The sequence below is a fragment of the Myxocyprinus asiaticus genome, chromosome 40 (genome assembly GCF_019703515.2).
Source record: "Myxocyprinus asiaticus isolate MX2 ecotype Aquarium Trade chromosome 40, UBuf_Myxa_2, whole genome shotgun sequence".
Classification (NCBI taxonomy): Eukaryota; Metazoa; Chordata; class Actinopteri; order Cypriniformes; family Catostomidae; genus Myxocyprinus; species Myxocyprinus asiaticus.
Genome location: NC_059383.1, coordinates 14473941 through 14499823, shown reverse-complemented (window position 1 = coordinate 14499823; position 25883 = coordinate 14473941). Strand labels below are relative to the sequence as shown.

General features: G+C 37.4%; 1 protein-coding gene across 1 annotated transcript in view; it reads right to left on the bottom strand.

Moving 5' to 3' along the window:
• Nucleotides 1-23081, bottom strand: part of LOC127430804 (septin-4-like) — a 28219-nt gene extending 5138 nt beyond the window's left edge. Inside the window, exons 1-10 of the mRNA XM_051680881.1 lie at nucleotides 22978-23081; nucleotides 16932-20851; nucleotides 16734-16830; nucleotides 16206-16292; nucleotides 15993-16116; nucleotides 14383-14517; nucleotides 14170-14287; nucleotides 13763-13864; nucleotides 12320-12416; nucleotides 11363-11502 (exon numbers count right to left, since the gene is read on the bottom strand). Of these exons, the coding sequence (XP_051536841.1) occupies nucleotides 11363-11502; nucleotides 12320-12416; nucleotides 13763-13864; nucleotides 14170-14287; nucleotides 14383-14517; nucleotides 15993-16116; nucleotides 16206-16292; nucleotides 16734-16830; nucleotides 16932-17141 (1110 nt within the window). The 5' untranslated portion in view covers nucleotides 17142-20851; nucleotides 22978-23081. The remainder of the gene's footprint in view (nucleotides 1-11362; nucleotides 11503-12319; nucleotides 12417-13762; nucleotides 13865-14169; nucleotides 14288-14382; nucleotides 14518-15992; nucleotides 16117-16205; nucleotides 16293-16733; nucleotides 16831-16931; nucleotides 20852-22977) is intronic.
• Between the last annotated feature and the right edge of the window lie 2802 nt (nucleotides 23082-25883).

Sequence of the window (25883 nt, the reverse complement as noted above, 5' to 3'; positions counted from 1 at the left end):
GCTTGGATCTTTGTTCTTTTTAAGAATCAGACTGATCTGGGCTTGTGTCATGGTTGGCGGAAGCTTTCCATTCTTTAATGATTCCATATAAACTTCTAGAAAAAGTGAAGCCAGTTCTGTAGCATAAGATCTAAAAAACTCAGTGGCAAAGCCATCTGTCCCCAGAGCCTTGCCTGTAGGCAAGGCCTTAATTACCTCGCCAAGCTCCTTCAAGGTTATCTTAGAATCAAGAGAATGTTTTTGCTCAGCCTTCAGTTTAGAAAGTTCTAATGGTTCCACAAAGCTTCTAATATCCTCATCAGTAGACGAAGATGTAGAACTATAAAGATCAAGATAGAATTCTTTAAAAGCGTTATTAATAACAATGGCCAAGGTAAATATTTCACCACCAGCAGATTTCACTGAGGGAATGGTAGAAATAGACTCTCTCTGTTTTATATATCTAGCCAGGGGTTTTCCTGCCTTATCCCCCGACTCAAAGTATGACTGTCTTGCCCTGAATAGCCAAAACTCCACCTTCCGTGACAAAATAGTTTTATATCTGTATTTCAATCGGGTCAATTCTCTGAGGCCATTAGACAACATTCGGCGCTTCAGCTCTGCCTCTGCACTTTTAATATTCCCTTCCAACTCCACGAGTTCTCGTGCTTTGGATTTTTTGGTGAATGAGGCTTACTGTATGATCCAGCCCCTAAGAACTGCCTTAAGTGCCTCCCAAGCCACGCCCACAGAGGATACTGAGGACCAGTTGGTCTCCATATAAACACTGATTTCAGCCTTTAACATTTGATGGAATTCAAGATTTTGCAAAAGGGATACATTTTTTATTTTATTTATTTATTTATTTATTATCCCTTTTTCCCTCCAATTTGGAATGCCCAATTCCTACTACTTAGTAAGTCCTCATGGTGGCGCGGTTACTCACCTCAGTCCGGGTGGCGGAGGACAAGTCTCAGTTGCTTCCGCTTCTGAGACTGTCAATCCGTGCATCTTATCACGTGGCTCACTGTGCATGACACCGCGGAGACTCCACACGTGGAGGTTCCACACATGGAGGCTCATGCTATTCTCCGTGATCCACGCACAACTTACCACTCGCCCCATTGAGAGCAAGAACCACTAATTGCGACCATGAGGAGGTTACCTCATGTGATTCTACCCTCCCTAGCAACCGGGCTAATTTGATTGCTTAGGAGACCTGGCTGGAGTCACTCAGCACACCCTGGATTCAAACTTGTAACTCCAGGGGTGGTAGTCAGCGTCAATACTCACTGAGCTACGCAGGCCCCCCAAAAGGGATACATTAAAGCGCCAGCTATATGATTTCCTTTTCTCCATATGTGGCAGCACCTCTAAACCCACCAGAGCGTGATCTGAGACTAAAATGTTTCCATTTGAGCAATCAACAACAGATTAAATGAGGGACTTAGATATAAAAAAAAATCTATTCTAGAATAAATCTCATGGACTGATAAAAGTCAGTAGATATAGTCCCTACCAGATGGGTTCAAAAGTCTCCAAATATCTGCAAGACCAAGATTTCCACACATCTTGGGAAGCGTCAATCTTGCTCCAGGGGGCTTGCACACTTTTGCTTCACTATTATCAAGGACTGAGTCCATCAAAAGATTAAAGTCTCCTCCCAGTGTTATATCATGAGGGGTGCCAGTGGCTTGCAACATCCCTTCCAGATCTATAAAAAATCCCTGATCATCAATGTTAGATGCATAAATATTAGCCAAAATCAACCTTTGCCCCTGAATTGCTGCTAAAAACATTAATGACTCTTCCTAATTTATCTTTAATCTGTTTAAGACATTTGAATTGTTGATGATTCCTTATCAGTGTAATGACTCCCCTACTCTTACTTGAGCCAGCACTAAAGAAAACATGTCCACCCCATATCTTCCCAAATTTTTCAGCTTCCTGTGGGGAAAGATGCATTTCCTGAAGAAACACTATATCATATTTCTCATGCTTAAGAATAGAAATAACCTTCCTTCTTTTTATGGGGTGCCACAACCCATTCACATTCCACGTGGAGAGAGACAATCCACTCATATTAACATTTGACATTTTGACATTTGAGAAAAAAATTGATTGTGTGTCAAAAACAAAATTATAAAGATCACATTCCAACATTAGTGCAACAATCAAAACCCGAATTTCCCAAAGAACCAAACAAGCAGAAAAAGAAAAACGTGCACATTAACCCCACACACGACAGCGCCAACTGGTTGCCATCCCTCTAAACTCAAACAGTCCATGTACGCCCACGAGAGCCCCCACAATAACTTTGCCGTCGGGTTGCTCAAATCCAGTGTTTCTATAAAACTTTTGTGAGACAGTTACACAACAACAGATAATCTATAAAACAAACTCCAGCCAATAGGTGGAATAAACACAAAGAACGTGTAGATTCATCCACATAACTGCCGAAAGAATGTTATTCCACAAAACAAACTCCAGCCACTAGGCGGCACAAAAAAAAAAAAGTTTCCTCGGACAAACGAATGTTCAGTGAGCCGGCCCATTCGGCTGCTACATGAGTGCAACAAATTACCTAATCACTCCAATGTCTTGCAAGAAGTACTCCACAAAACAAACTCCAGCCAATAGGGGGCATAAACACAAAGAATGTGCAGATTCATCCACTCAACTGGCCCGAAGCAGTGTTACTACACAAAACAAACTCCAGCCATTAGGCGGAACCAGCACAAAGAGAAACAAAAAAGCGCTCAGTTTGTTAAAATTCCCTCAGCAGAGTTGTAAGGGTCAGATCTGCCCCATGGACTTTTTGGTTGAGAGGGGCTGAGGGGAGAGCTGACTGAGCTGACCACTACAGGGTAACTCTGGTTCTGAGTCCAGAAGACTTCTGTTCATGAGGCGTGTGAAAGTGGGCATCCCTGGGGTGTCAGGGCAGGTGCTTCTGTCTAGCTCCCTGTCCATCATGGGCACCTCATGTCCAGGGAAGGTGTGACCGACTCTAGGAGGCAGATCTCTCATGGTATATGCCAGTTCAGCATCCTCACAGTCTATAATGGCTAAACTAGATAACTGTAGATATATACAACAAGAATGAAGCAAACGTTTGATTCATTTATTGTCTGTTAAAGGACTAGTTCAACAAAAAATGAAAATTTAAACATTGGAACACAAAGAAAGATATTTTGCGGTGTCGTGGATGCTCTATTCCATCCAGAGAAAGGGAATGAGGACCAGTGCTAAAAAAAAAAGTGTAAAAAAAGTACCATAAAAGTAGTCCATATGTACAGTATATTTAAACTTATATTCCAAGTCTTTAGAAACAGAAACAAATTTAAATGTAGTTATTCCCTGAAAAAATGTTCGACTCCACCGTAGCTCTCAAATCTCATTTGTGTTTGCGTATTTTCACATCTGGTGCGTCCAGACGCATTACACCAGGTTTGACATCAATGACAGCAAATGCAATTGGGCCTTGTGTAAAGTTCATAACCGAATGTGATACGCCAATTTACTGTATATTAAAATATTATATAAGTTCCATATATGCAGAACTTCAAATAAGATTTGAGAGCTATGGCTGGAGGCAAGATCTTCAGTGAAAAAATCTTGTCTGTTCCTCACACAAAGCTAATGTGTTGCTTCAAAAGACTTGTTGGAATATAGGACATAGTACATATAGTATAGTAAAGTTGTATAGAAGACTTTCATGTTGCTTTTTTGTAGAGATAGAGATAATCGGTTTAACCAATATTTTTAACCGATATTTACACTTTTCCACGTAATCAGTTTTCGGTTCTTTGACATCGGGTTTACTGGTCACATTGGAAACAAAATTAATTAGGCTAAATGAGGGGCTTTAAACAAGTGTATATTGCAGCTAAAAACTAGTCAAATTAATTCTTTGTAGACTGTGCACAATATTAGTTTTGTAAAGCATTTCACCTGAGATTAGTGATAAATGATTAAGTTGATAAAATGTATCTAAAAGTAGAAATAAAATAAGAATTAAAAATGTGTTATGTTTATCAGTTATCGGACACTTAAACACAAAGATAACCAGTATTGTATCGGTAGTTAAAAACCAATATCGGTCGATCTCTGCTTTTTGTCATTTTTCAGAGCTTGACAGTTCCTATTCACTGTCTTTGTTTGGAAATGAGCATCCAGGGCATTCTGCTAAAGGTCCACAGAATAAAGAAAGTCAAACAGGTTCGGATTGACTTGGGTGTGTAAATGATGACAGAATTGTCATTTTTGGGTGAACTATATCTGCATTGTTTTCTGACCTCATTACACACTTTATAAGAACAATCTAAGGCCTCAATTATAGGAAAAGGATAGGACACGCTCAACAGATTCACAATCGCCAGCATTAAGGGCATAGCCAGGTAATTACTTTTGGGTGGGCCTCAATAAAAATGGATGGGCTAAATTTTCGTCCAAATGGATTTTAAGCAAATTTTCCTTAACAACAGAGAGGCGGCGCATTCAAACAGTTCTTTCACACTTTCAGAAATCAGATATTTTGAATTTTTTTTTTTTAAGTATTTTCTAAATATATGTTTGAAGTCATAACATAATCTCTAATATTCTGGGTGGGTCTGGGCCTAATTTGGGTGGGCCCTGGCTACGCCACTGGTCAGTATGCATCTATCTGTAGACAGGAGAAAAATAAACTTTCTTATAGTAAAGTTTTAAACACAGGAAGCACAGGCACTAATCCAAACAACATGACCCTACAGCCTTTCACTCCTCATTAGTCCAGACAGATTAATACCTACACAGACTAATACTATGATTTCCAGTAAAGATGCTGGAGATGTGATGGTTGTGCCAATTGATTATTATTTTTATTTTTTTCAACAATTGTAACTAAATGTGTGGCATAAATGAGTTGATGAATTGCTATATATCCATACATACCTCAGGATCTAATCCAAGTGCATGTAAACAAAGAGAGAGAGAGAGAGGGAGAGAGAGATTGTTTTCTTTACAACACTAATGAAAAACATTGCAGTGATGGAAAAACTATAAATTATACATATTATTGTGCTTATTTTGTAGTCTTTCTGATAAACTCTTAACTCTTACCACGCTGCCTGAACATTGCATTCACGAATCGGTTGGTGGTTGACGATAGGTGCTTCATGTTTCCAGACGCCGTTTACATCCAATTGTCAATGGTGTTGATGTTTACCTAAATCTTTCTTCTTCTAGGCTACGTTTATCCGTAGAGTAAGAATTATATCAGAAATCTCCGCACTCAGTACAGCCGAGGGTTAACACAACTTTCCTGCCCCTAAATTAATGTTTACGCAGGAAAGTAGTGATGTGGCACACGCAAACCATCAGCTCTACATAAACAGTCATGACAGCAGACTGTGCGCTGGATTATAAACAACACTGGCAACAGCTCAATGGAATCAGTGAGAGCTGTGCGACACCCGTTCAGGCGCGTTCCAGTTGTGTTGCGTCGTGCTTAAAGTCTTTGATTTCTCTTAATGGTCTAGTTAGCAGCAGGGCCGTAGTAAGGAATTCTGGGCCCCCTGACTGTATAATGCTCTGGGCCCCTTACCTATTCAGAAAATACAGTTTTGAATTTGTTGTGGGGCCCCCTGGACCTTTGGGCCCCTAAAATCGTTACCACCTTTCACCCCACTAACTACGGCCCTGGTTAGTAGGTTAAGTTTTATTCTACTTTTCTCCCCTCCGCCAGTCCCACATGCTTCTATAGTCAAATATCTGGTTGACGTACAAATCAATGGATAAATATTTTGACCAAAATTTTTTTTCAGAGGATATTATTCAGAGGTTTTTGTACAAATTATGATACATTTTAACAAAAGAGAAAATTTGTATTCGCAAATATGTCAATATTTGAACTACTGTTTCACATTCATTAAATTCTGAATTTCACACACACACAAGTTTAGATTTGTTTGTGGATAGTAAGTTACATTTGCGACATTTATCAAATTCATGGATAAGTGTGCATGCATTGGTTAATAATATTGAGACTAATTTCATTCTATAATATGGTGTCATAGAACCTATACCATATATACATATATATATATATATGCACTGGCGGCCAAAAGTTTGGAATAATGTACAGATTTTGCTGTTTCGGAAGGAAATTGGTATTTTAATTCACCAAAGTGGCTTTCAGCTGATCACAAAGTATAGTCAGGACATTACTGATGTAAAAAACAGCACCATCATTATTTGAAAAAAGTCATTTTTGATCAAATCTAGACAGGCCCCATTTCCAGCAGCCATCACTCCAACACCTTATCCTTGAGTAATCATGCTAAATTGCTAATTTGGTACTAGAAAATCACTTGCCATTATATCAAACTGAGTCGAAAGCTATTTGGTTCGTTAAATGAAGCTTAACATTGTCTTTGTGTTTGTTTTGAGTTGCCACATTCAAAAATGGCAAAAACGAAACAGCTTTCTCTAGAAACTCGTCAGTCAATCATTATTTTGAGGAATGAAGGCTACACAATGCTTGAAATTGCCAAAAAACTGAAGATTTCATACAAAGGTGTACACTACAGTCTTCAAAGACAAAGGACAACTGACTCTAACAAGGACAGAAAGAGATGTGGAAGGCCAGATGTACAACTAAACAAGAGGATAAGTACATCAGAGTCTCTAGTTTGAGAAATAGATGCCTCACATGTCCTCAGCTGACAGCTTCATTGAATTCTACCTGCTAAACACCAGTTTCATGTACAACAGTAAAGAGAAGACTCAGGGGTGCAGGCCTTATGGGAAGAATTGCAAAGAAAAAGCCACTTTTGAAACAGAAATACAAAAAGACAAGGTTAGAGATAATTGGAAAAGAGTGTTATGGATCTTAACCCCATTGAGCTTTTGTGGGATCAGTTAGACTGTAAGGTGCGTGAGAAGTGCCCGACCAGACAGCCACATCTATGGCAAGTGCTACAGGAAGTGTGGGGTGAAATGTCAGCTGAGTATCTGGATAAACTGACAGCTAGAATGCCAAGGATCTGCAAAGCTGTCATTGCTGCACATGAAGGATTTTTTGATGAGAACTCTTTGAAGTAGTTTAAGAAGTTCTGAACATTTGTTTTCAAATTGTAATAGTAATTTTTCATGTTATTAATGTACTGACTATACATTGTGATCAGCTGAATGCCACTTTGGTGAATAAAAGTACCAATTTCTTTCCATAAGAGCAAAATCTGTACATATATATGTATATACTATACCACATATCAAGTAAAAATGATTTATCTTTAGGCCCCCAGTGAGCAAGCCAAAGTTCAAAGACATATGTAGGTAAGAATGAAATGATTGTGAGTTAAAGAAATTGTGAGAAACAATCTTGTTTTATTTTGTTATTTTACATTTAATGTTGTGTTTTATAGCAATAAGCTTTTTTCTACTAGTGAGATGACATGCACAGATCCTGCCTCGTTTTTTTGCAACGAGTGTTTGTTTCGGACGAGGCAAAGCAACCTACAACGCTGAATGCTGTGATTCATATCTCTGCAATAGTGAAATTGTACCAGGTACTTTTACGTGATTACGTTTACGTGATTGTGGAGAAAATATGCCATCTTACAGTGCCATTAATCTGTGTATACATTGCTGACCATGTACAGACTTGCCAAAACTGTCCCCTAATTGGAAGAAGTGTTACACCTGTGTTGGCACAGACTGCTCACTAAAAAGGACGTCCTGTGAAAGTAATGAGAACCAATGCTTCAGTTACAGAAGTGATTTATAGACAATCTCTTTTTAAAATCTGAAGTAATGCAGTTTTTTTTTTTTTTTTTTTTTTTTTTTGCTGGTACCACTTCTTTCCATTCCTTTTCAATGAGACATGTCTTCTTTTAGTAATGTAAAGCAGTTTAAAAAAATACCTTCCTGGTTAATTGAGGATCATTCTTTTGTTTAAGATGCTTACTAAAATCAGGTGTCCAATTAGGGTTTGGAATAAAACATTTTTTTAGCCACCCTAATTTGTGGACAACATTCCCAATCACATACAGTACGTAAACATGAAATTTGCATTCATTATAAAATGCATTGTTCTGTAAAACAAACTGGCATATTATAGACCATTTCAAGGACTATTCGTTGGTTTAAGGAAGTGACATCTTATTCCTTTAACATTTCCTGCTAGTAATCAAACTCATTCAAAATAATAGCGAGAGGCGCTTCATTAATAGTGACTTTAACATGATTAACGTAACTAACGTTAACATGATTGTCATAAAATGTCATTATTAAAATGTGTTGTTCGGTGGCTGGATGATGCCTGAAACTAACGGAAATTAAAGTGTTTAGATCTCTGGAAAAGTAACCACAAATGGACACATGAACCGCTGCAGAGAAGCAAGATGGCTGGATATGTGCTGTAAGGAAATACAGTTATACCCAGTAAAGAGACCAGTATGAACAATGATCACCAGGAGTTAGAGTTGAAGTTTCAATCACTTGAGAGAGAGAGTTTACTGAAGACAAAGTTCTCCACATTTCCAAAGGCAAAGGACAGAAACAAAAAATGAATTGAGGATTTTATGTCAAACTAACTTAGATTACAGAAACAACAGTAATTATAGGCATATGCAAATGAATTGGCATCATTTCTTATGAGTACGGAGATCTGAGAGGTGAACAGTACAGACAATTCTAGAAATCTTACAAACATGACGTTCTGTTTAACTACGTGAATGCAATCATTCAAAAGATTATATTTTTAAAACACTAAGTCAAGTTGGTAAGCAGAAATTGGTCAGAGGTGAGTCTTCTCTTTAGATAAACTGGTGTCCAGTTCCTTAGTCACATGATTCTCAAAACTACAAACAATCCCTCCAGTGACATCATTAGACAAAACACAACATAGGCTTTTCTCTCAAGGTTGAGACACACTCACTGGGACTCAGGCCTTATCCAGATGTATATTTGTTCTCCGGGAGCTGGACTAAATGAAAGCACTGTTAACTGCATTCCTGACGTGGGTCAGACCACACCTCAGAGGACAAATACACAAATGACCTGTAACATTCATAATTATAACATAACCGGAAAAAATGCACATGACTAAAAATGCTTTGATTAACAATTGTTAGTGAATGTATTCAACTTATCAATAGACTGATGTGACAGGGGTAAATCCATGCCTTCAGTGCAGTACTAACAACTGTAGCGCACATCTGCTCTCTGGAAGGTGAACGACATTTATGCCAACTAATTGTAAGAGGTGGAGCTCTATAAGTGACTATAGATCGCTCCCATTATAATGAATGCAGCTGCACAAGTCATACACTTTTTAGTAATTTAGTAGATGCTTTTATCTAAAATGACTCACAGATGAGGAACATAACAAACGATTTGTCACACAAAAGTCAACCATATCTGCAGTGTCAAACTGCTAAGTTGTCAGAGAAAAGTACTTTTATAATTAAAAAAAAAGAAATCCTTACCTTGTCCACAGGTCAGCAGCAGCCTGATCTCACATAAAATCGGCAAGTGTGTGCCTATATTTCTTTAGCCGAAATTGGTATACATTGACCGAATTTGAAAACAATGCCTCCAGAGGCTAAAGCGGTAAGTGTTTCAGAGCATATAAATAAGTGTGTCATTCATTTATATCCAGGAGAGGTCGCCTGAAGCCAGTTGTAAAAAGAATTGTTTTCAACTGAACAGGGTGTAAAACAGTGAAGAGAAATGCTTATTTTATTTAATCAACCCCCCAACCAAAACCCAAATCTAACCTTAACCATTAGTGGAGACAAAATGTAATGTTAGGGACAAAAATGCAACCTCCTTATCATGCTCATGATTGTTTATACAAATGTGATTACTTCCTCATTGATTGGGGATTGAACTCTAGTCTCCCATGCATCTGACACAGCGTGCTACCTGTCGAGATAGGGCATGTCAGTGAGTCAGCATTCTGTTGCCAATCCTAGGGTAACGGAACTTTTGGAAACAGCATGCCAAGTGTGATCATGTTTTCAGCAGACAGCTTCATTGTCAACTTCATAGATTATAATAGGAACAATTTAATATTCCCGATCTTTCCACTGAGGGAATAATTGTGAGCATTACATTACGATACAATTTCATCACCTCTCTCACGTAGACGCTCCGTATCAATAACACGTCTGGATAAGTCATTTCAAGTAAACATTTGATGTTCTTTGAGAAAATATGTTAATTCAGAGCTTTATATAAAGGATCTGGTAATTAATATGGAAATGCTTCACTGTCAGTGGCGTTCTAATTCCTTTGCTATTGTTTATATCCTTCAAATGGTTTTACACGTCCTGAATCTAAAGTTTTGCCTTACCCCATTGCAATTCATAGTTCTCAATCAAGCAATATTTTGTATAATAAACGCTTTATTGACATACCTCAAAACAATTTATGTACCTCAAACATCCGGCAGGGTGGTAGTACTTTTTTCAGTTGCCCATTTCTGTATTACAATATTTTCTGAAATTATGAAAAGAACCTTGTTGTAGTGGGCCAGTAGTTTTATTCTATAATGTTTAATCAGCACTCATTTACTTCTCTTTCTTCTCAAATTGTATTTATTGATTTTAGTTTCAGTGAGTCTACTCATTATTTCCTAAAGTTAATTAATTTTTTTTTTTTTTCTCGAGTTTCAATACGCCACGTTGTCCTCTTCTATGATCAGGCAGGTATATCCTTACTCATTCTCCTATTGGTGAAAATAATGAATAAATGAACAGGCTGATGAGGTTTTCTCCATGCTAAATTATCAAAGAAGTTGCATGTGTCTTATAGGAATATTCCAGGTTCAATACAATATAAGCTCAATTGACAGCATTTGTTGCATAATATTGATTACCACAAAAATACATTTTGGGTTACAGTGAGACACTTACAATGGAAGTGAATGGGTGCCAATCCCTAAACGTTAAAATACTCACTGTTTCAAAAGTATAGCCACAAGACGTTGTTAATATGTTAACATGATTTTAGTGTGATAAAATCACTTACTAACCTTTTTTGTGTAAAGGTTATAGCCAAATTTACAACTTTGTTGCCATGACGATGTAATGTCAGTGAACCCAAAAACCCTAAAAGGACTGTAAATACGACAATTTAAACAACTTTACAGCTCAAATAATATAATAAAATTTAACAGATAAATTAATGTGTGTTTTTATAAAATTATAGCCATCAAATTTCTGTCTTTAAACCCTCCAAAAATTGCCCCCATTCACTTCCATTGTGTGTCTCACTGTAACTTTGATTTTTACAGAAAAAGGGACGAGTCTAAATACATTTTTTTGGTAATCAACATTATGCCACAAATGCTGTCGACTGAGCTTAAGCCAGAATATTCCTTTAATGTATTTCTTACCATGCATGGGTTCTTGCACAGGAAATGTATACGATAGTTCTCATACAGTGTGTAATGGGTCATGTCTTTCAGGTCCTGCAAGTGTGTGCGGACCAGCATATTCCTTAGATGTACAAAATCGCTGTGAAATGGATTCTCAACTGTTGGAAAGAGAAAAAAACAGTGATGTAGCTGATGAAGGAGCTTTTAAGGAGAAAAAAGTATGAATTCCCATTTAATTTACAGAATGCTACTTCAAAGAATGCACACAGCTGTGTGCAGAATAAACTCATAATTGTCAACGAAACACCAGAACATGATATTCAGAACTTTACTGGTGTTTTACAAAACTCTAGCATCATTAGTCACCCTTTTGTCATTCCAAACTCATATGATTTTCCTTCTTTCATGGAACACAAAAGGAGAAATTCTGAAGAATGTTTACGTAGCTCTTTACAATACAATGAAAGCAGCAGGGACCCTTGTGCTTGCATGGTCCAGGGGCTGTCAGCCTCCAAAAAAGCACCATAAAGTTAGTTAACATGACTTGTGTGCTATATTCCAAGATGAATAATGACTTAATTTTAACAGTCTGTACCTCAAACAAAGCGATCGTATGACTTCAGAAGATTGTGATATAGCAAACAAGTCATATGACTAATTCAATTTTTTATTTTGTATTACTAAACAATTTCTCCTATTGTGTTCCACAGAAGAAAGTCATAGGGGTCTGGAAAAACATAAGAATGGGCAAATATGTCAGAATGACAGATTTTTCATTTTTTTATTTTTTGTTTTCTTAGAATGCTCTTTGTAAAAAACAGTTAATTGAAAGAGAAAATAATTCCATATATCATGACAGTTGGGGCCCCTTTAACCTAAAAATTTCAAAGGCACATAAAAAGTGCCCCAACAGCTCCCACTTTTGGTACCCTCAAGTAAAAATATAAAGTTATTTAAATTTTTACATAAACACACCTTCTACAACACCCCATGGGTAGACACGGGCTCGAACTCTTCTGCCATCGCTCTCTACTACTGTATTACTCCCAATAACAGCAAAGGGTATACGTCTCTATGAAGGGACATGGAAGCATTGTAGAGTGAAAATAATATACAAAAAATTACAGGGCAACAAGCTTGAAGAAATAGTTCACCCAAAAATGAAAATTCTCTCATCATTTACTCACACCCATGCCATCCCAGATGTGTATGACTTCTTTCTTCTGCAGAACACAAATGAAGATTTTTAGAAGAATATTTCAGCTCTGTTGCTCCATCCAATGCAAGTGAATGGGTACTCAAATTTAGAAGCTCCAAAATCATGTAAAGGCAGCATATAAGTAATCTATGTGACTCCAGTGGTTTAATCCATATCTTTAGAAGTGATATCATAGGAGTGGGTGAGAAAAAGATCAATATTTAAGTCCTTTTTTACTATAAATCACAATCATCTTCTTTTGTTTTTGCCTATTTGCATTCTTCGTGCATATCACCACCTACTGGGCAGCAGTGGTGGGCCGTGCATTTAAAGTCTAGGCCTTCAGTGTGATTCATGCCATTAAGAAAACACAGTTTCATAATGAATAAGACACCTATGCCTTTGGGCATCATACATTATGTCGCAGCTAACTAATAATACCAATTGACATTTTAAAAACACGTCCACGCACGAAAGCCAGAACTTGAAATGACACTTAATGCTCAAGCAAGCCTAATTTTAACTGCAGCATGACTGTTTGTGAAATGAACGTCTCCCGAACAGACATTCAAAAATCATAATTTTTTCATATGAATCTACCAAGGAGGTCTATAATACCTGGAAAAATCTATCTAATAATATTTGCGATTTAAATGTTGCTTGCAATAAATTTCGTTTCGTCAGGGTACACGGTTATGCTGCATTCCATTCAAGTTGGATGAGGGATATTCCTACTTGATATCTCTGACCATAAATGCATTAAATTCCCCAATATTCAGAAGATGACGTTTAAGAAAACAAAACTGCAATGCTCCTGTAAGCTTAGCAGGGGTTTGACTCTCATTGGAGATGTCTCCTAGCAACCCAACTGATAAACAATGCTGCAGCACTAGCTGTAAAAATTGGAGCGTAAAAATTTTGGTACCCATTCATTTGCATTGTATGGACCTACAGAGCTGAAATATTCTTCAAAAAATCTTAATTTGTCTTCTGCAGAAGAAAGAAAGTCATACACATCTGGGATGGCATGAGGGTGAGTAAATAAGAGAATTTACAATTTTAGGTGAACTATCCCTTTAAAGAAGATATGCAATTAAAACTTAATTTTGCTCATATATTTTTATATTTCTATATTTGCTTATAAAATGCAAAACAGAAATCACAAGACCTCTCCAAAAGTCAATTAATGGTCCCACCTTATTATGACCTGTAGTTCTGACCTTTAACTCTTGGTCCTGCTTCCTGAGGAGCTCCTCTTCCTCCGGACCACACTCTGGAAACTGAAAGATCTGGATTTTGTTTTTGTTGATCTCAGTCATAATCTATGGAAACAAATGTGATAATTGTAAGGCATTCAACACATAGGCCTTATTTATGAAACATGAGCAGAACAAATTTCGGTGTAAATTATACATAAACACATTGAATTCAATCAGGCAGTTTACGTAAGAATGGTTTTACTAACAAATTACACACAATCTGGTCGTCTCATGTTTCATGAATAAGGCCCAATAAGTTAATATGATCTGGTGGCAGATCTGGTGGGTGTAGTGATTTTAGAAAAACATCTGTCACTCACTGTTTGCAGACTTTCTCAGATTTTTAGTGGATACATGCTTACTCTTACCTTGGTTTTCATTTTGCTGATCTCTGTGGGGGTGAAACTGTCTGCTTTGGCCAGCACTGGCACAATGTTAACCTTCTGGTGCAGAGCTTTCATAAACTCCACATCAATTGGTCTGAGACTGAGACAACACCAATGAAAGTTGTTACTCACTGAAATACTGGGATAGAAAATAACCACAGAAACATTTCCTGTATTGAGAGTAATAAGTCTCACCCATGGCCATGAGGTGAGATGAAGTACAGGCAGCAGTGCACCCTATTGTCTCTCATGTTCTTTCGGGTTAGTCCGATCTCATCTCTGCGGTACTGGTCCAACTGCTGATCCACATAATCTAATGCAGCCTGCCAACTGCAAGCAAAACCATGAACAAATACCTTTCAGGATGTTTAATAATTTATTTCTAAGCACACTAATGTCTATGAAATTAACAGGTAATAGCAGGTATTATCAGGTAATAACAGGTGGCCACACAAGTTTTAACCTGAGTTAAAAAAGATGTTTGATATTTTTGTAATGTTGCAATACTTTCTCTTATTCCAGCGTAATATGCAGAGACAACTATAAGTCAGCCATTTATAGGATAACTGGTCCCACTTTATATTAGGTGTCTTTAACTACTATGTACTAACATTAAATACATACAAATACAATGTATTTATTGTGTTACTACATGTTGTTCTGCAAAATTTAGATTTAGGAGTAAGGGGTGAGGTTACACTGTAAAAAATGTCTATAATTTTAACAGTAAAAGACTGTTAAAATACTACAGAAATAAAACGGTAATTGATTAACGAATATTAACTGTAAAATATACAGTAAAAATATTGTAATATATTTTAAAAGACAATATAGTAGTTTTTACAATATTATGTTGTCAAACTTTCATTTTGTAAATGTAATAAAGTATGATTTTCCTGTATAATTAATGGTAAATATGTACATTATGTTTAACAAGAGAGTACGTGTATTTTTTACAGTAAATTACTGTTAAAATTACAGTAAAAAAACAATAACCAGGCGTTCCCACAATTTCCTGCATGACCGATCATATTTCATGATATTTTATGGGAATAGTTATGTTTCTTCTTATTTTTAATATCAGTTACATGCATTGGGATGTTCTGTTTTATATTTAATGTAGTTTAGTTAATGTTTACTGCATTATTTAAATTTCACATGTGTTACCCTGATGGTGTTTAGTGTTTGTGTGAGTGACACTGAGCAAGTCTCTACATGTTTATTGGTCATTGCTCCTGGAAGGATCACTATTGGTGAACTTCATATCATCATGTGTTCTTCTGTAGTTTTAACAGTGATTAACAATACCTTCTAAAGTAAAAAGCAGATTTTTGCAGTTTCAAAAGGTTAATTTCAAGTTTATGATGTTTTTTTATTGTAAATTTAACAGAATTTTCTTTTTTTACAGTGCCAGCATGGTCATGTAAATTACAACAGTTTTAAACTGTAAAATGTATAGGTTGTTCTGTAAAGTTGTTTACATTTTAACTGTATTTTTTACATAATTATTCTGGCAATGTTAGTGCATCAGAACCAGCCCGTCACAGCAATATTGGCTCAACCAATGGTGCAAGTTTGGGGTGGTACTATCTGTTTTTTTTTTTTGTTTTTTTAAGCCAGTGACAGACAAAAAGAGTGTACAGTCGACTTAATTATTTTTGCAATTCCTTTTGGTGACACTTGTGGTGCAGAAGTTACACACTTGAGCTTTAATACAAGTGCATGAATCTGAAATAGACAGTTTCAAACTGTTTAACTGCAATGCATAATAACACATACAGTTATTTAACACTAATCTACAGTACCTTTTATCATTGTTCAGGGCATCTCCAAAACCAGGGGTGTCGACAATAGTGAGTCTTAGCTTTACTCCCTTTTCAACAAAATCTACAGAGGTCTTTGTTATTGACACAGTCTTTGCTATATTCTCTGTGAAATAAACATTATTACATTTCACAACAATCCTAAATCAGTTCAATCCTACAACTACAAATGTTGTAAATTATTGTTAAGTGTACCTGAAACATCATACAGGTGTCTGTCCATATAGAGGTTAGTAAGGAAAAGGCTGTTAACAAGAGTGGATTTTCCTAAGCCAGACTCACCTAAATATACAATTAGAAAATACATTTTTAATTATTTATATATAAATATATATATATATATATATATATATATATATATATATATATATATATATATATATATATATATATATAGTAATAAAAACATTTATTAGCTAAATTCTATGCATTATGCCTCTAACATAGATCTGCTTGCCCATGCCAAACCCCAATGCAAGCAACATTTCTCACTTATTTTTTGAAATATTGCAATGTATCATAGCTTTAACAGATGATGTCCCACATTTTTCCCTTTCACAATTAGTCTTGTTAAGAAAACCTAGATTTTATTAGCATAAGATTTAGCACTGACACCAACCCATAAGCTTTTCTCACTTTCTGTGGTGTTCACTCAAATTACAAACATAACAGCCAGTGTCTTCTGTACAGATTTGTCATATATTTACTTTATATTGTTCTTACCAGCAACCATCAGATTGAACTCAAATCCCTTTTTCACTGAACTCCGTTGGACTTGGTTTGGCAGTGTAGCAATGCCAACATATTCCTTCTCTTGGTCCTGGGAGGGACAATGAAAAATAATCTTGTGTGTGTGTATTACAAGTTATGCTTCATACACTTCTCAGAAATTACAGGTGTGAGAAACATGTTTCACAGTACCGCTGGGGAGTCATAGAGGTCAAAGCGGCCCCATGGGCTCTTGGGTCTCAGAGGTAAATATTTATCACCAGTGGGATTCGTCCTGTACTCAGGCAGAGCTGAGGAACAGCAGAATGAGTCAGAGGAATGTATGTTTTCCTCTTCATTCTCTGCTTTAGGGCTTTCAGGAAAAAGAATGTCAGGATGAAGATCCTTGAGGAGACTCTCCATTCCACAGTTTTCCAAGTCAATGCTGGAAAACTAGCGAAAAGGCAAATTGATTATGGCAAAGAATGATGAAATGACTGTTGTTAAATTTGACTAAATTATGTCTCAATATATAATTTCTGACCTACCTCACCACCTACAGCAGATTTTCGTGCAGAGATGATGATGCACGGGATATAGACAAAAAGTTAATTCATTTTAAAAAGTCATACACTTCACCACATTACCTGTCTACAGCACACAGTAATCACTATACCTCTTACATTGGCAATTTACTTTATTTGATTTAAAGTTGCACTCAGTAACTTTTTTACACTGACACCTAGCGGTGTGGATGCAGCATCATTCAAAATCAATTTTTAAGAATTTTTAGTTTCTGATGCCATTGTAGAAATTTACTTTTCACAGTCAGCCATGATTAATTTAATTCATAAGTGAGAGTGTCAAACAACAGGGCGGTTACTAAGATTAAGTGAGTGGTATCAAAATCTTTTTACCCAGTCAGTCCACTTGGTGGCCATCTTCAGAGTACTCCTGGGCAGCTATTTTCAAAGTAAAAAGTGGCATACAAGTACAGCTCCTATCTACTTGAATGGGGAAAGACTGAAATCTCCAAAATGGTTGGTCAAGGTTATGATCAAAGAACATATTTCAAATCAACAGTAAAATCCGACAACACTGGTATCATAAATTATGCTTAAGTATGTACCTCAGATCGTGCAAAAAACAAAAACAAAAAAAAAAAACAGCAATTTTGCTGGCTTGTATAGCTAATGCGCATGTGCGTTTTCGAGTTGATTGACAGGCGATGTCTATATCAAAAAGGTAACTTTTTACATTTAATTTCTTTTAAATTTTTTTACATTTTACATTTATATTTTACATTCTTTTCTATATCCGTTGATCATTGGGTGTTCCAGTTTCTCCCATTCACTTTAATAGAAGTTGCACTTAATCTCTACTAAATAGTCTCTGGAGCTCTTCGGCTGGTCATATGATTCCAACATGGCAGCCCCTTGAAGGGACCCTCTCCATGTAGAATAAAACAGCTTTTATAAGGTTACTGATATGACTGGAGTCTTCATCTCATGTGTTTATGATTTTATTCATAAAATCACAATTAATTTCTTTAGTAGTAAAGCTTTTTTAATGAGAGAAATAAATAAATACTGAGTGCACCTTTAAGAAAATTGACGTTTCCCTCAAAAACATCAGCGGTTTGTATGATTATAACTAGAACACGTGGATGTTTTAAAGTCAAGTCAGCTTTTGTGTAACATTATGTAACATTAACAAAATGTAAAACTAGTTAAAACAAGAACAAAATAGCTGAACTTTGTTCGACCTCATACTTTTGCTAGTTTAAAGCCAGTTTGTATGTATTTGCAGTGAAGAAATATAAAAGGTTTAGACTCTTTTGCTGTTTATATAAACGTATAACTAAAACTATTTAACTATAATCATTGGTGGTAAATACTCACAGCATTTATCCATAGGCTCTGACGTTAAGCGCTAGCTGCTTCTCCCCAAAACGTAAATAAACGATGAACTCCGCTCAAACAACTGGCTCTGCTAAAATACAGTTGAAATAAACACGACACGAGTTTATCGACTGTAAAATGTCCGAAATAGAGTAGTAAATGTCTATTTAATATTCGCTGAAGGAACTGTTTTGGTGAATGAACTAAAAAGCCGTTATTGTGCTGTGTATCGTTAAATGTTCCGAATGCATAAATTAAATGAATACAAAACAACCCAATGACATGATATTCCCTCAGCTGCAGAGCTTTGGGCTGAAATTCAGTGACAGGTGTAGCATGAGGATGACCGGGGATTGTCACTTTTTACTCAGAGAATATTTCACAGGGTACATTTCCTGCCTGCAATGACTGAAATTGAAAAGTGAAAATAATACAGCACCAGGAGAGGCAGAGAGACGTGCCTTTACAGCGCGAGGGATCTAATGTCCTTTTGAAGCGCGAGAGTGAATCTGCTCTGACTGCACGTGAGGAAATGAAAGTTTACAGAGGTTTAATGATAGTGCCATATTAATCTTCTGTATATAATGCCGAATATTGTGGATAATAATGCTATGGGGGAATATAATCCTATTGTCAAATGTCATGTCTGATTTGATATAAGCAGTAAATTAATATTATTTATCTGGATAAGCATGCACTTCCATTAAATATGTATTTTTGAAAAGAATATTTAGATGTAATCAGAGACAATATTATTTTAGAAAAATACACTTTTAAAATATTTTAAATGTATGTAATCAGTGACAGTGTGTAAGCAGCATAATGTATCTAACATACTGTAATTATGTATTTTCAATCAGCAGAATTATTAGCTAATATCTTCATTTGGTGTCACCATTGCACTCTTCTGGGCTGATTTTTAGGGTGCTTTCACACTTGGTTCATTTGCTTGAACCAAACCCCAGTTCGTTTAATAGTGAGTCTTAGAAACCCCTGGTCTCTGTTCACATCATATTTTTTGGGTACGAACCGCGGTCCGATTACGTCATCAGCATTAGTAGAACTAGGTAACACCACTGTAACTAGGTAAACTCGAGAAGATGTCACTGTGTTAAGTGAAGTATTAAAGTTTGTCTCTTTGGATTTACCACGAAAACTTGCCATGCACAGAACTTGTGTGCATGGCACACATGGTATAATGTGTGGTTCTCACTCTTGGTGGGGTGCCTGGTGAGTTGTGTGTGGATACTGCGGAGAATAGCGTGAGCCTCCACATGCACTAGATCTCTGCAGTAATGTGCTCAACAAGCCACGTGATAAGATGCACGGATTGACTGTCTCAGACGTGGAGGCAACTGAGATTCATCCTCCAACACCCGTATTGAGGCGAGTCACTATGCCACCACAAGGACTTCCCCCCATTGGGAATTGGGCATGCTGAATTGGGGAGAAAAGGGGAAAAATCCCCCCCCCCAAAAAAAAGAATCATGAACCAAACTGCTAGTTCAGTATCGTGAACTGAACCAAATTATGAGATGAGTGAATCGTTACACCCCTACTGTATTATATCTGAGATCATGGTACAGGATCTACCTCATCGAGCGGAATGTTCTGAGCAGAGATTCCATTGATATCAACAATCCTGTCTCCAACATGGATCAAAGGCTTAACTTCAGGACTCAAGTTTTTTCCAGTCCAGGCTGTTTCACAGATGCAGAAAAAAAAATAAAAAAATCAAGATTCATTTAATGTAATGTTGAATGGGCTCTATATTTGTTGCATTGTGATTTTTTTTTTTTTTTTTTTTTTTGTCTAGAAAGTGGGTCTCACTGGGCCAATCTGATCACAGGGCCCGTGTGATTTTTCTGTTCCACAGTGAAGGATAAACCTTGTCTGCTTTCTGCAGAGGGTGGAAATGACATTAACGTCACCGTATGGGGCAGCGTTGAACATTTCTCTCCCGAATGCTGCATTGAAACCTTCTGGTCTACTACATGAGAAGAACCCGAGTAATACGAAAATCAGTTAAAAGAGACAAACCAGACAAAATTGCAGATCTATAATAATCATTCAAGAGTACATTTGATAAGAAATGGTTCTTGTGTTAGTTTCTGAAACCAATCAGTATAAATTAGTATAATCCACTAGAGTGAATGAATCTCCATCCCCGATGTACATGCTGCAACTTTCACAGAGGAAATACTCTGGATGATATTTATGCTTCCCAGCCACCTGAAGGTATGAAAGGAAAAGGCAACATCAGCCTATTTATTATTTCCCAGTACAGTTTATCTTGAACTCAACTGAGAAACACAAAGAGAATGGAGGGAGGTATTGGACATTTCTTTTCAATAATCAATATGAATGTCCAATAGAAATCTGAAGGAATAACACAAATATTTTAAAGGAACAGTTCACCCAAAATTGAAAATTCTCTAATCATTTACTCACCCATGCCATCCCAGATGTGTATGACTTTCTTCTGCTGAACACAAACCAAGATTTTTAGAAGATTATTTCAGCTTTGTATGTCATTTCAGTGCAAGTGAATAGTGACCAAATATTTGAAGCTCTAAAAAGCACATAAATGCAGCGTACACATAATCCATCAAACTCCAGTGGTTTAATCCATGTCTTCTGAAATGATCCAGTTGGTTTATAACTCCTTTTTTACTACACATCTTGACAATAGTCTTCTTGGCAATCATGATTTCAAGCTCGATTACACTTCTTAGCGCCATCTAGCACTCTGCGCATGCGTCAAGCACTAGGAAGTGTAATCAAGCTTGAAATCATAATCTTGCCTGGAGACTACAATGGCAAGATGTACAGTGAAAAAGGAAATATATTTGTCTGTTCTCACCCAAAACCAACTGGATCCCTTCAGAAGGCAGATTAAACCACTGAAGATTTATGGATTACCTTTATGCTGTCATTATTGAATTTTTGGACCTTCTGAGTTCTGGCCATCATTCACGTGCATTGTGAGCTGAAATATTCTTCTAAAAATCTTTGTTTGTGTTCTGTAGAAGAAAGAAAGATATACACATCTGGGATGGCATGAGGGGGAGTAAATTATGAGAGAACTGTCATTTTGGGGTGAACTATCTTTTTAAGCAATCTTGAAAATGTTGTCTTAACTTTCTTTTTTGCAAAAACATAAAAACAGGAGAGTTACAATAAAGTTTTCACAACAAGCAATTTGACAAATGCAGCCTGAAAACAATTTCTTTTCTTTTTTTTAATAAAAGTTTTTTGGAGAGTGTTAGTCTGTGTAAAGTTGGATGAATAAATCTTGAATATGTTGTTTATTCAAAGAAGCTTTATGCTGTTAGAGTAAGATTGAGCAAGACTGAGAAGAAAAAAAGCTAGAGTGAATTCCAGGGGTGTTTCCTGCCATGTGTTCCACATCTGTTGGTTATCTGCTGTTCCATCCTTCCATCTAACACTATACAGACCTCTTACAGAAACACATGTACATTCTACATACAAGCACACGTGTACACACACACATATGCACAGACACACCATGATGCCTTTAAACCCTAGACATCAAGGAGTACAACAGCAGACTAATAAGACGTGTTGTTTAGTACTATGATGAGACCAGGTTAAATGGATTTTATCCATGACACATTGAATATCCCTGCTGAAAAAACAAAAAACAATTGAAACCCTCACAGAAATTCTAATGGTTGTTATAATGGCAATTGTATTGGTTTTAATGGAAACTATAATGGGTTTGTACTGGTAATGTGTTGGCTTCTATTGGTGGCATGTTATGTCTAGTGGATACCATTAGAGACCAATACAAATCTATAATGGAAACACTTAAATCCTATTACAACCATATACAATCCTATACAAACCATTAAATCCGATTGGAAATTGGCCCAAAACACACTACACCCCTAAAGGTATTAATTAATTAATTTTTGTTAATTCCTTCACTAGTCAAACACTAACACTGCTTTGAATTAGTTACTTTTTTCAGTACAAACTCATATTTAATGCTTCTTTTTGCAAGTTTATCTCTTTTGCAAAGGAAAAAGACTAATTCAAAATATATATATTATATTAAATGTTTACAATTAAATGTAAATGTTATCCCTCTACATCACTTTGAAAAATTGGATTTTGAATAGAGAAGTGTGAGTGGGCAGGACTAGTGTGAAACAAGTGTTTTATGTTTTTGTTTATAAACATTCTAATAAACACAATTACACATTTGTTCACCATACCAAATGAGTCTTAACCCAACTCTAAAGACCACACATTTTGCAGAGAAAGAGGAGGGGGGGAGGGGGGGTTCAGATAAAATATAAACAAGTAAACAAAACAAGTACAATCTGGCTTACCTTGCCTTCTTTCCTCTCCGACAAGACTTGAGCATAGCAGCAATGGTAGAGCTGTACTAGTCTTTTACTGTCCCCACTCATTTCAGGGGAGGAGGGAAGGAGTGTAATACATTAAAACAGACTCCACCATTGGTTTCCTTTCACTGTAACCTCCATTCCCTCTCATCCTCTCGCCTTTCCAGTGCTGTCTCTACATCTCTTCCTACACAAAATATATTTACCATGCTTAATGTAAACACTGCCACAGACACACTAAGCTCTACTTTAACAACCTGTCTAGACAACATCTGTCCTATCTCCACTAGGCCAGCACGTGCTACACTACCCAGCCCCTGGCCATCTGACGTCCTTCGTGAACATCGGACTGACCTCAGGGCAGCTGAGAGGAGATGGCGGAAATCTAAAGATCCAGCAGATCTAGGTAAATATCAGTCCCTGCTTGCAACTTTTTCAGATAATGTCAAATCTGCAAAAACCTCCTATTACCAGAACAAGATCAACAGCACAACAGACACTCGCAGCTTGTTTAGAACATTCAACACACTTCTCTGCCCTCCCCCTCCACCGCCTGACACATCACTGACAGCAGATGTCTTCGCCACATTTTTTACTAATAAGGTTGCAGCCATCAGCAATACATTCTCAGCACCACACCTTGTCAAACACATGTCTCCTGTATGCAACTCTTCTGTCTCCATGTTCTCTCCTCTGACTGACACTGAGGTCTCTAAACTCCTCCTCTCCAACCACCCCACCACCTGTTCCCTTGACCCCATTCCTTCCCACCTTCTCCAGGCCGTTTCTCCATCCATCCTACCTGCACTCACACACATAATTAACACATCTCTACTTACAGGCACTTTTCCCACTACATTTAGAACACTACAGACCAGTCTCTCTCATACCATTCATGGCAAAAACACTTGAAAGGGCAGTTTTCAATCAAATCTCTGCCTATCTCTCACAGAACAAGCTGCTGGATGACAATCAGTCAGGCTTTAAAAGTGGACACTCCACCGGGACTGCCCTGCTGTCTGTCACTGAGTCGCTGAGACAAGCGAAAGCTGAATCCAGATTATCTGTCCTGATTCTGCTGGACCTTTCTGCAGCCTTTGACACAGTCAACCATCAGATATTACTCTCTACCCTTTCCTCGCTGGGCATCACAGGAACTGTACTTGACTGGTTTAATTCCTATCACTCAGGTAGGTCCTTCAAGGTAGCCTGGAGAGGTGAGGTATCCAAGCCACATCAGCTACTTACTGGGGTACCTCAGGGATCAGTGCTTGGGCCACTTCTCTTCTCTATATACACAACATCACTGGGACCCATCATTCAAGCACATGGTTTCTCTTACCACTGTTACGCTGATGACACGCAACTCTACTTGTCTTTCCAGCCCAACGACACCACGGTGACTGCTCGAATTTCTGCCTGCCTGGCAGACATCTCGGCCTGGATGAAGGAGCACCACCTGCAACTCAACCCAGCCTAGACTGAACTCCTTGTCTTTCCAGCCAACCCTGATGTTGAACACAACATCACCGCGCAGCTGGGTGCAACTACAGTAACGCCTTCCAAATCGGTCAGAAATCTAGGGGTAACCATCGACAACAGACTAAATTTTACAGACCACATCTCAAAGACCGCAAGATCATGTAGATTTACACTCTATAATATCAGGAAGATAAGACCCTTCCTCTCTGAACATGCCACACAACTGCTTGTCCAGTCACTTGTCATAACTAGACTGGACTACTGTAACGCTCTCATTGCAGGCCTCCCTGCATGTGCAACTAGACCCCTCCAAATGATCCAGAATGCAGCAGCACGTCTGGTCTTTAACGAACCAAAGAGAGCACATGTTACACCACTCCTCGTCTCTCTCCACTGGCTACCGGTTGATGCACGTATCAAATTCAAGGATCTGATGCTGGCATACAGAACAGTGCTACGCCCCCACTAGAAGTCTGCGGTCGGCTAAGGAACGTCGCCTTGTTGTACCAACACAAAGAGGCACCAAAACACTTTCCCGGTCTTTCAGCTTCATCATACCACGTTGGTGGAACGACCTTCCCAACTCCATCCGTGAAGCTGACTCACTCTCTGTCTTCAAAAAACGACTAAAAACACATCTTTTCCATGAGCACTTAACCAGTCATTAAAAAAAATAAATAATAAAAACAAAATTGTTGCACTTTATTCTATTTTGAATGATGCTAGTGATACTTTGTAATACAGCACTTTTCATACCACTGTCTCCTAAGATGATTCGCTTATGTTTTCCTCTCTTGTAAGTCGCTTTGGATAAAAGCGTCTGCCAAATGAATAAATGTAAATGTAAATGTAATGCGAGGAGAGGAAACTCAGGATAACAGTTGCAAACAGACTAATGTCCAATTGTTTATCTGATAGTAATGGTTTCCTTTCATATATGCAAATGATGCATAGAGCTGCACTGCACTTACTTCCTACCAAGTCTGGAAGAACTATGAATCTCTGATCGCTCCCACTCCTTCTAACTTTAGCCCACCTTCAGACTGCTTTAGTAGGCAGGATGAATGCACAGTCAGAGGATAGAGTTACCCAACCAGTGTTTCCTGCAGATGGCCCTCAGGAACTACATGACCAGACAGAGACCTGCATTTCAATCAAACTCTTTTCATGAAGGGAGGTTTAGTGTAAGTGTATTCAAGTGAAATTTTGAAAGGATCTTCTTCCCAAACATTTGATTCTGGTCAGCCAAGTCCATGCAAGTAGAGTGGATCCAAACAGCTATTTCTGACCCTTTTGTGTGTCATTAATTAGTGCCCCTTTTGTGCATTTAAGAAGGGTAGATTTACACAGTATTGTACATGGAAACAAAAAAGATTAAAAGATTTATTAAGTTTTTACAAATTATTTAA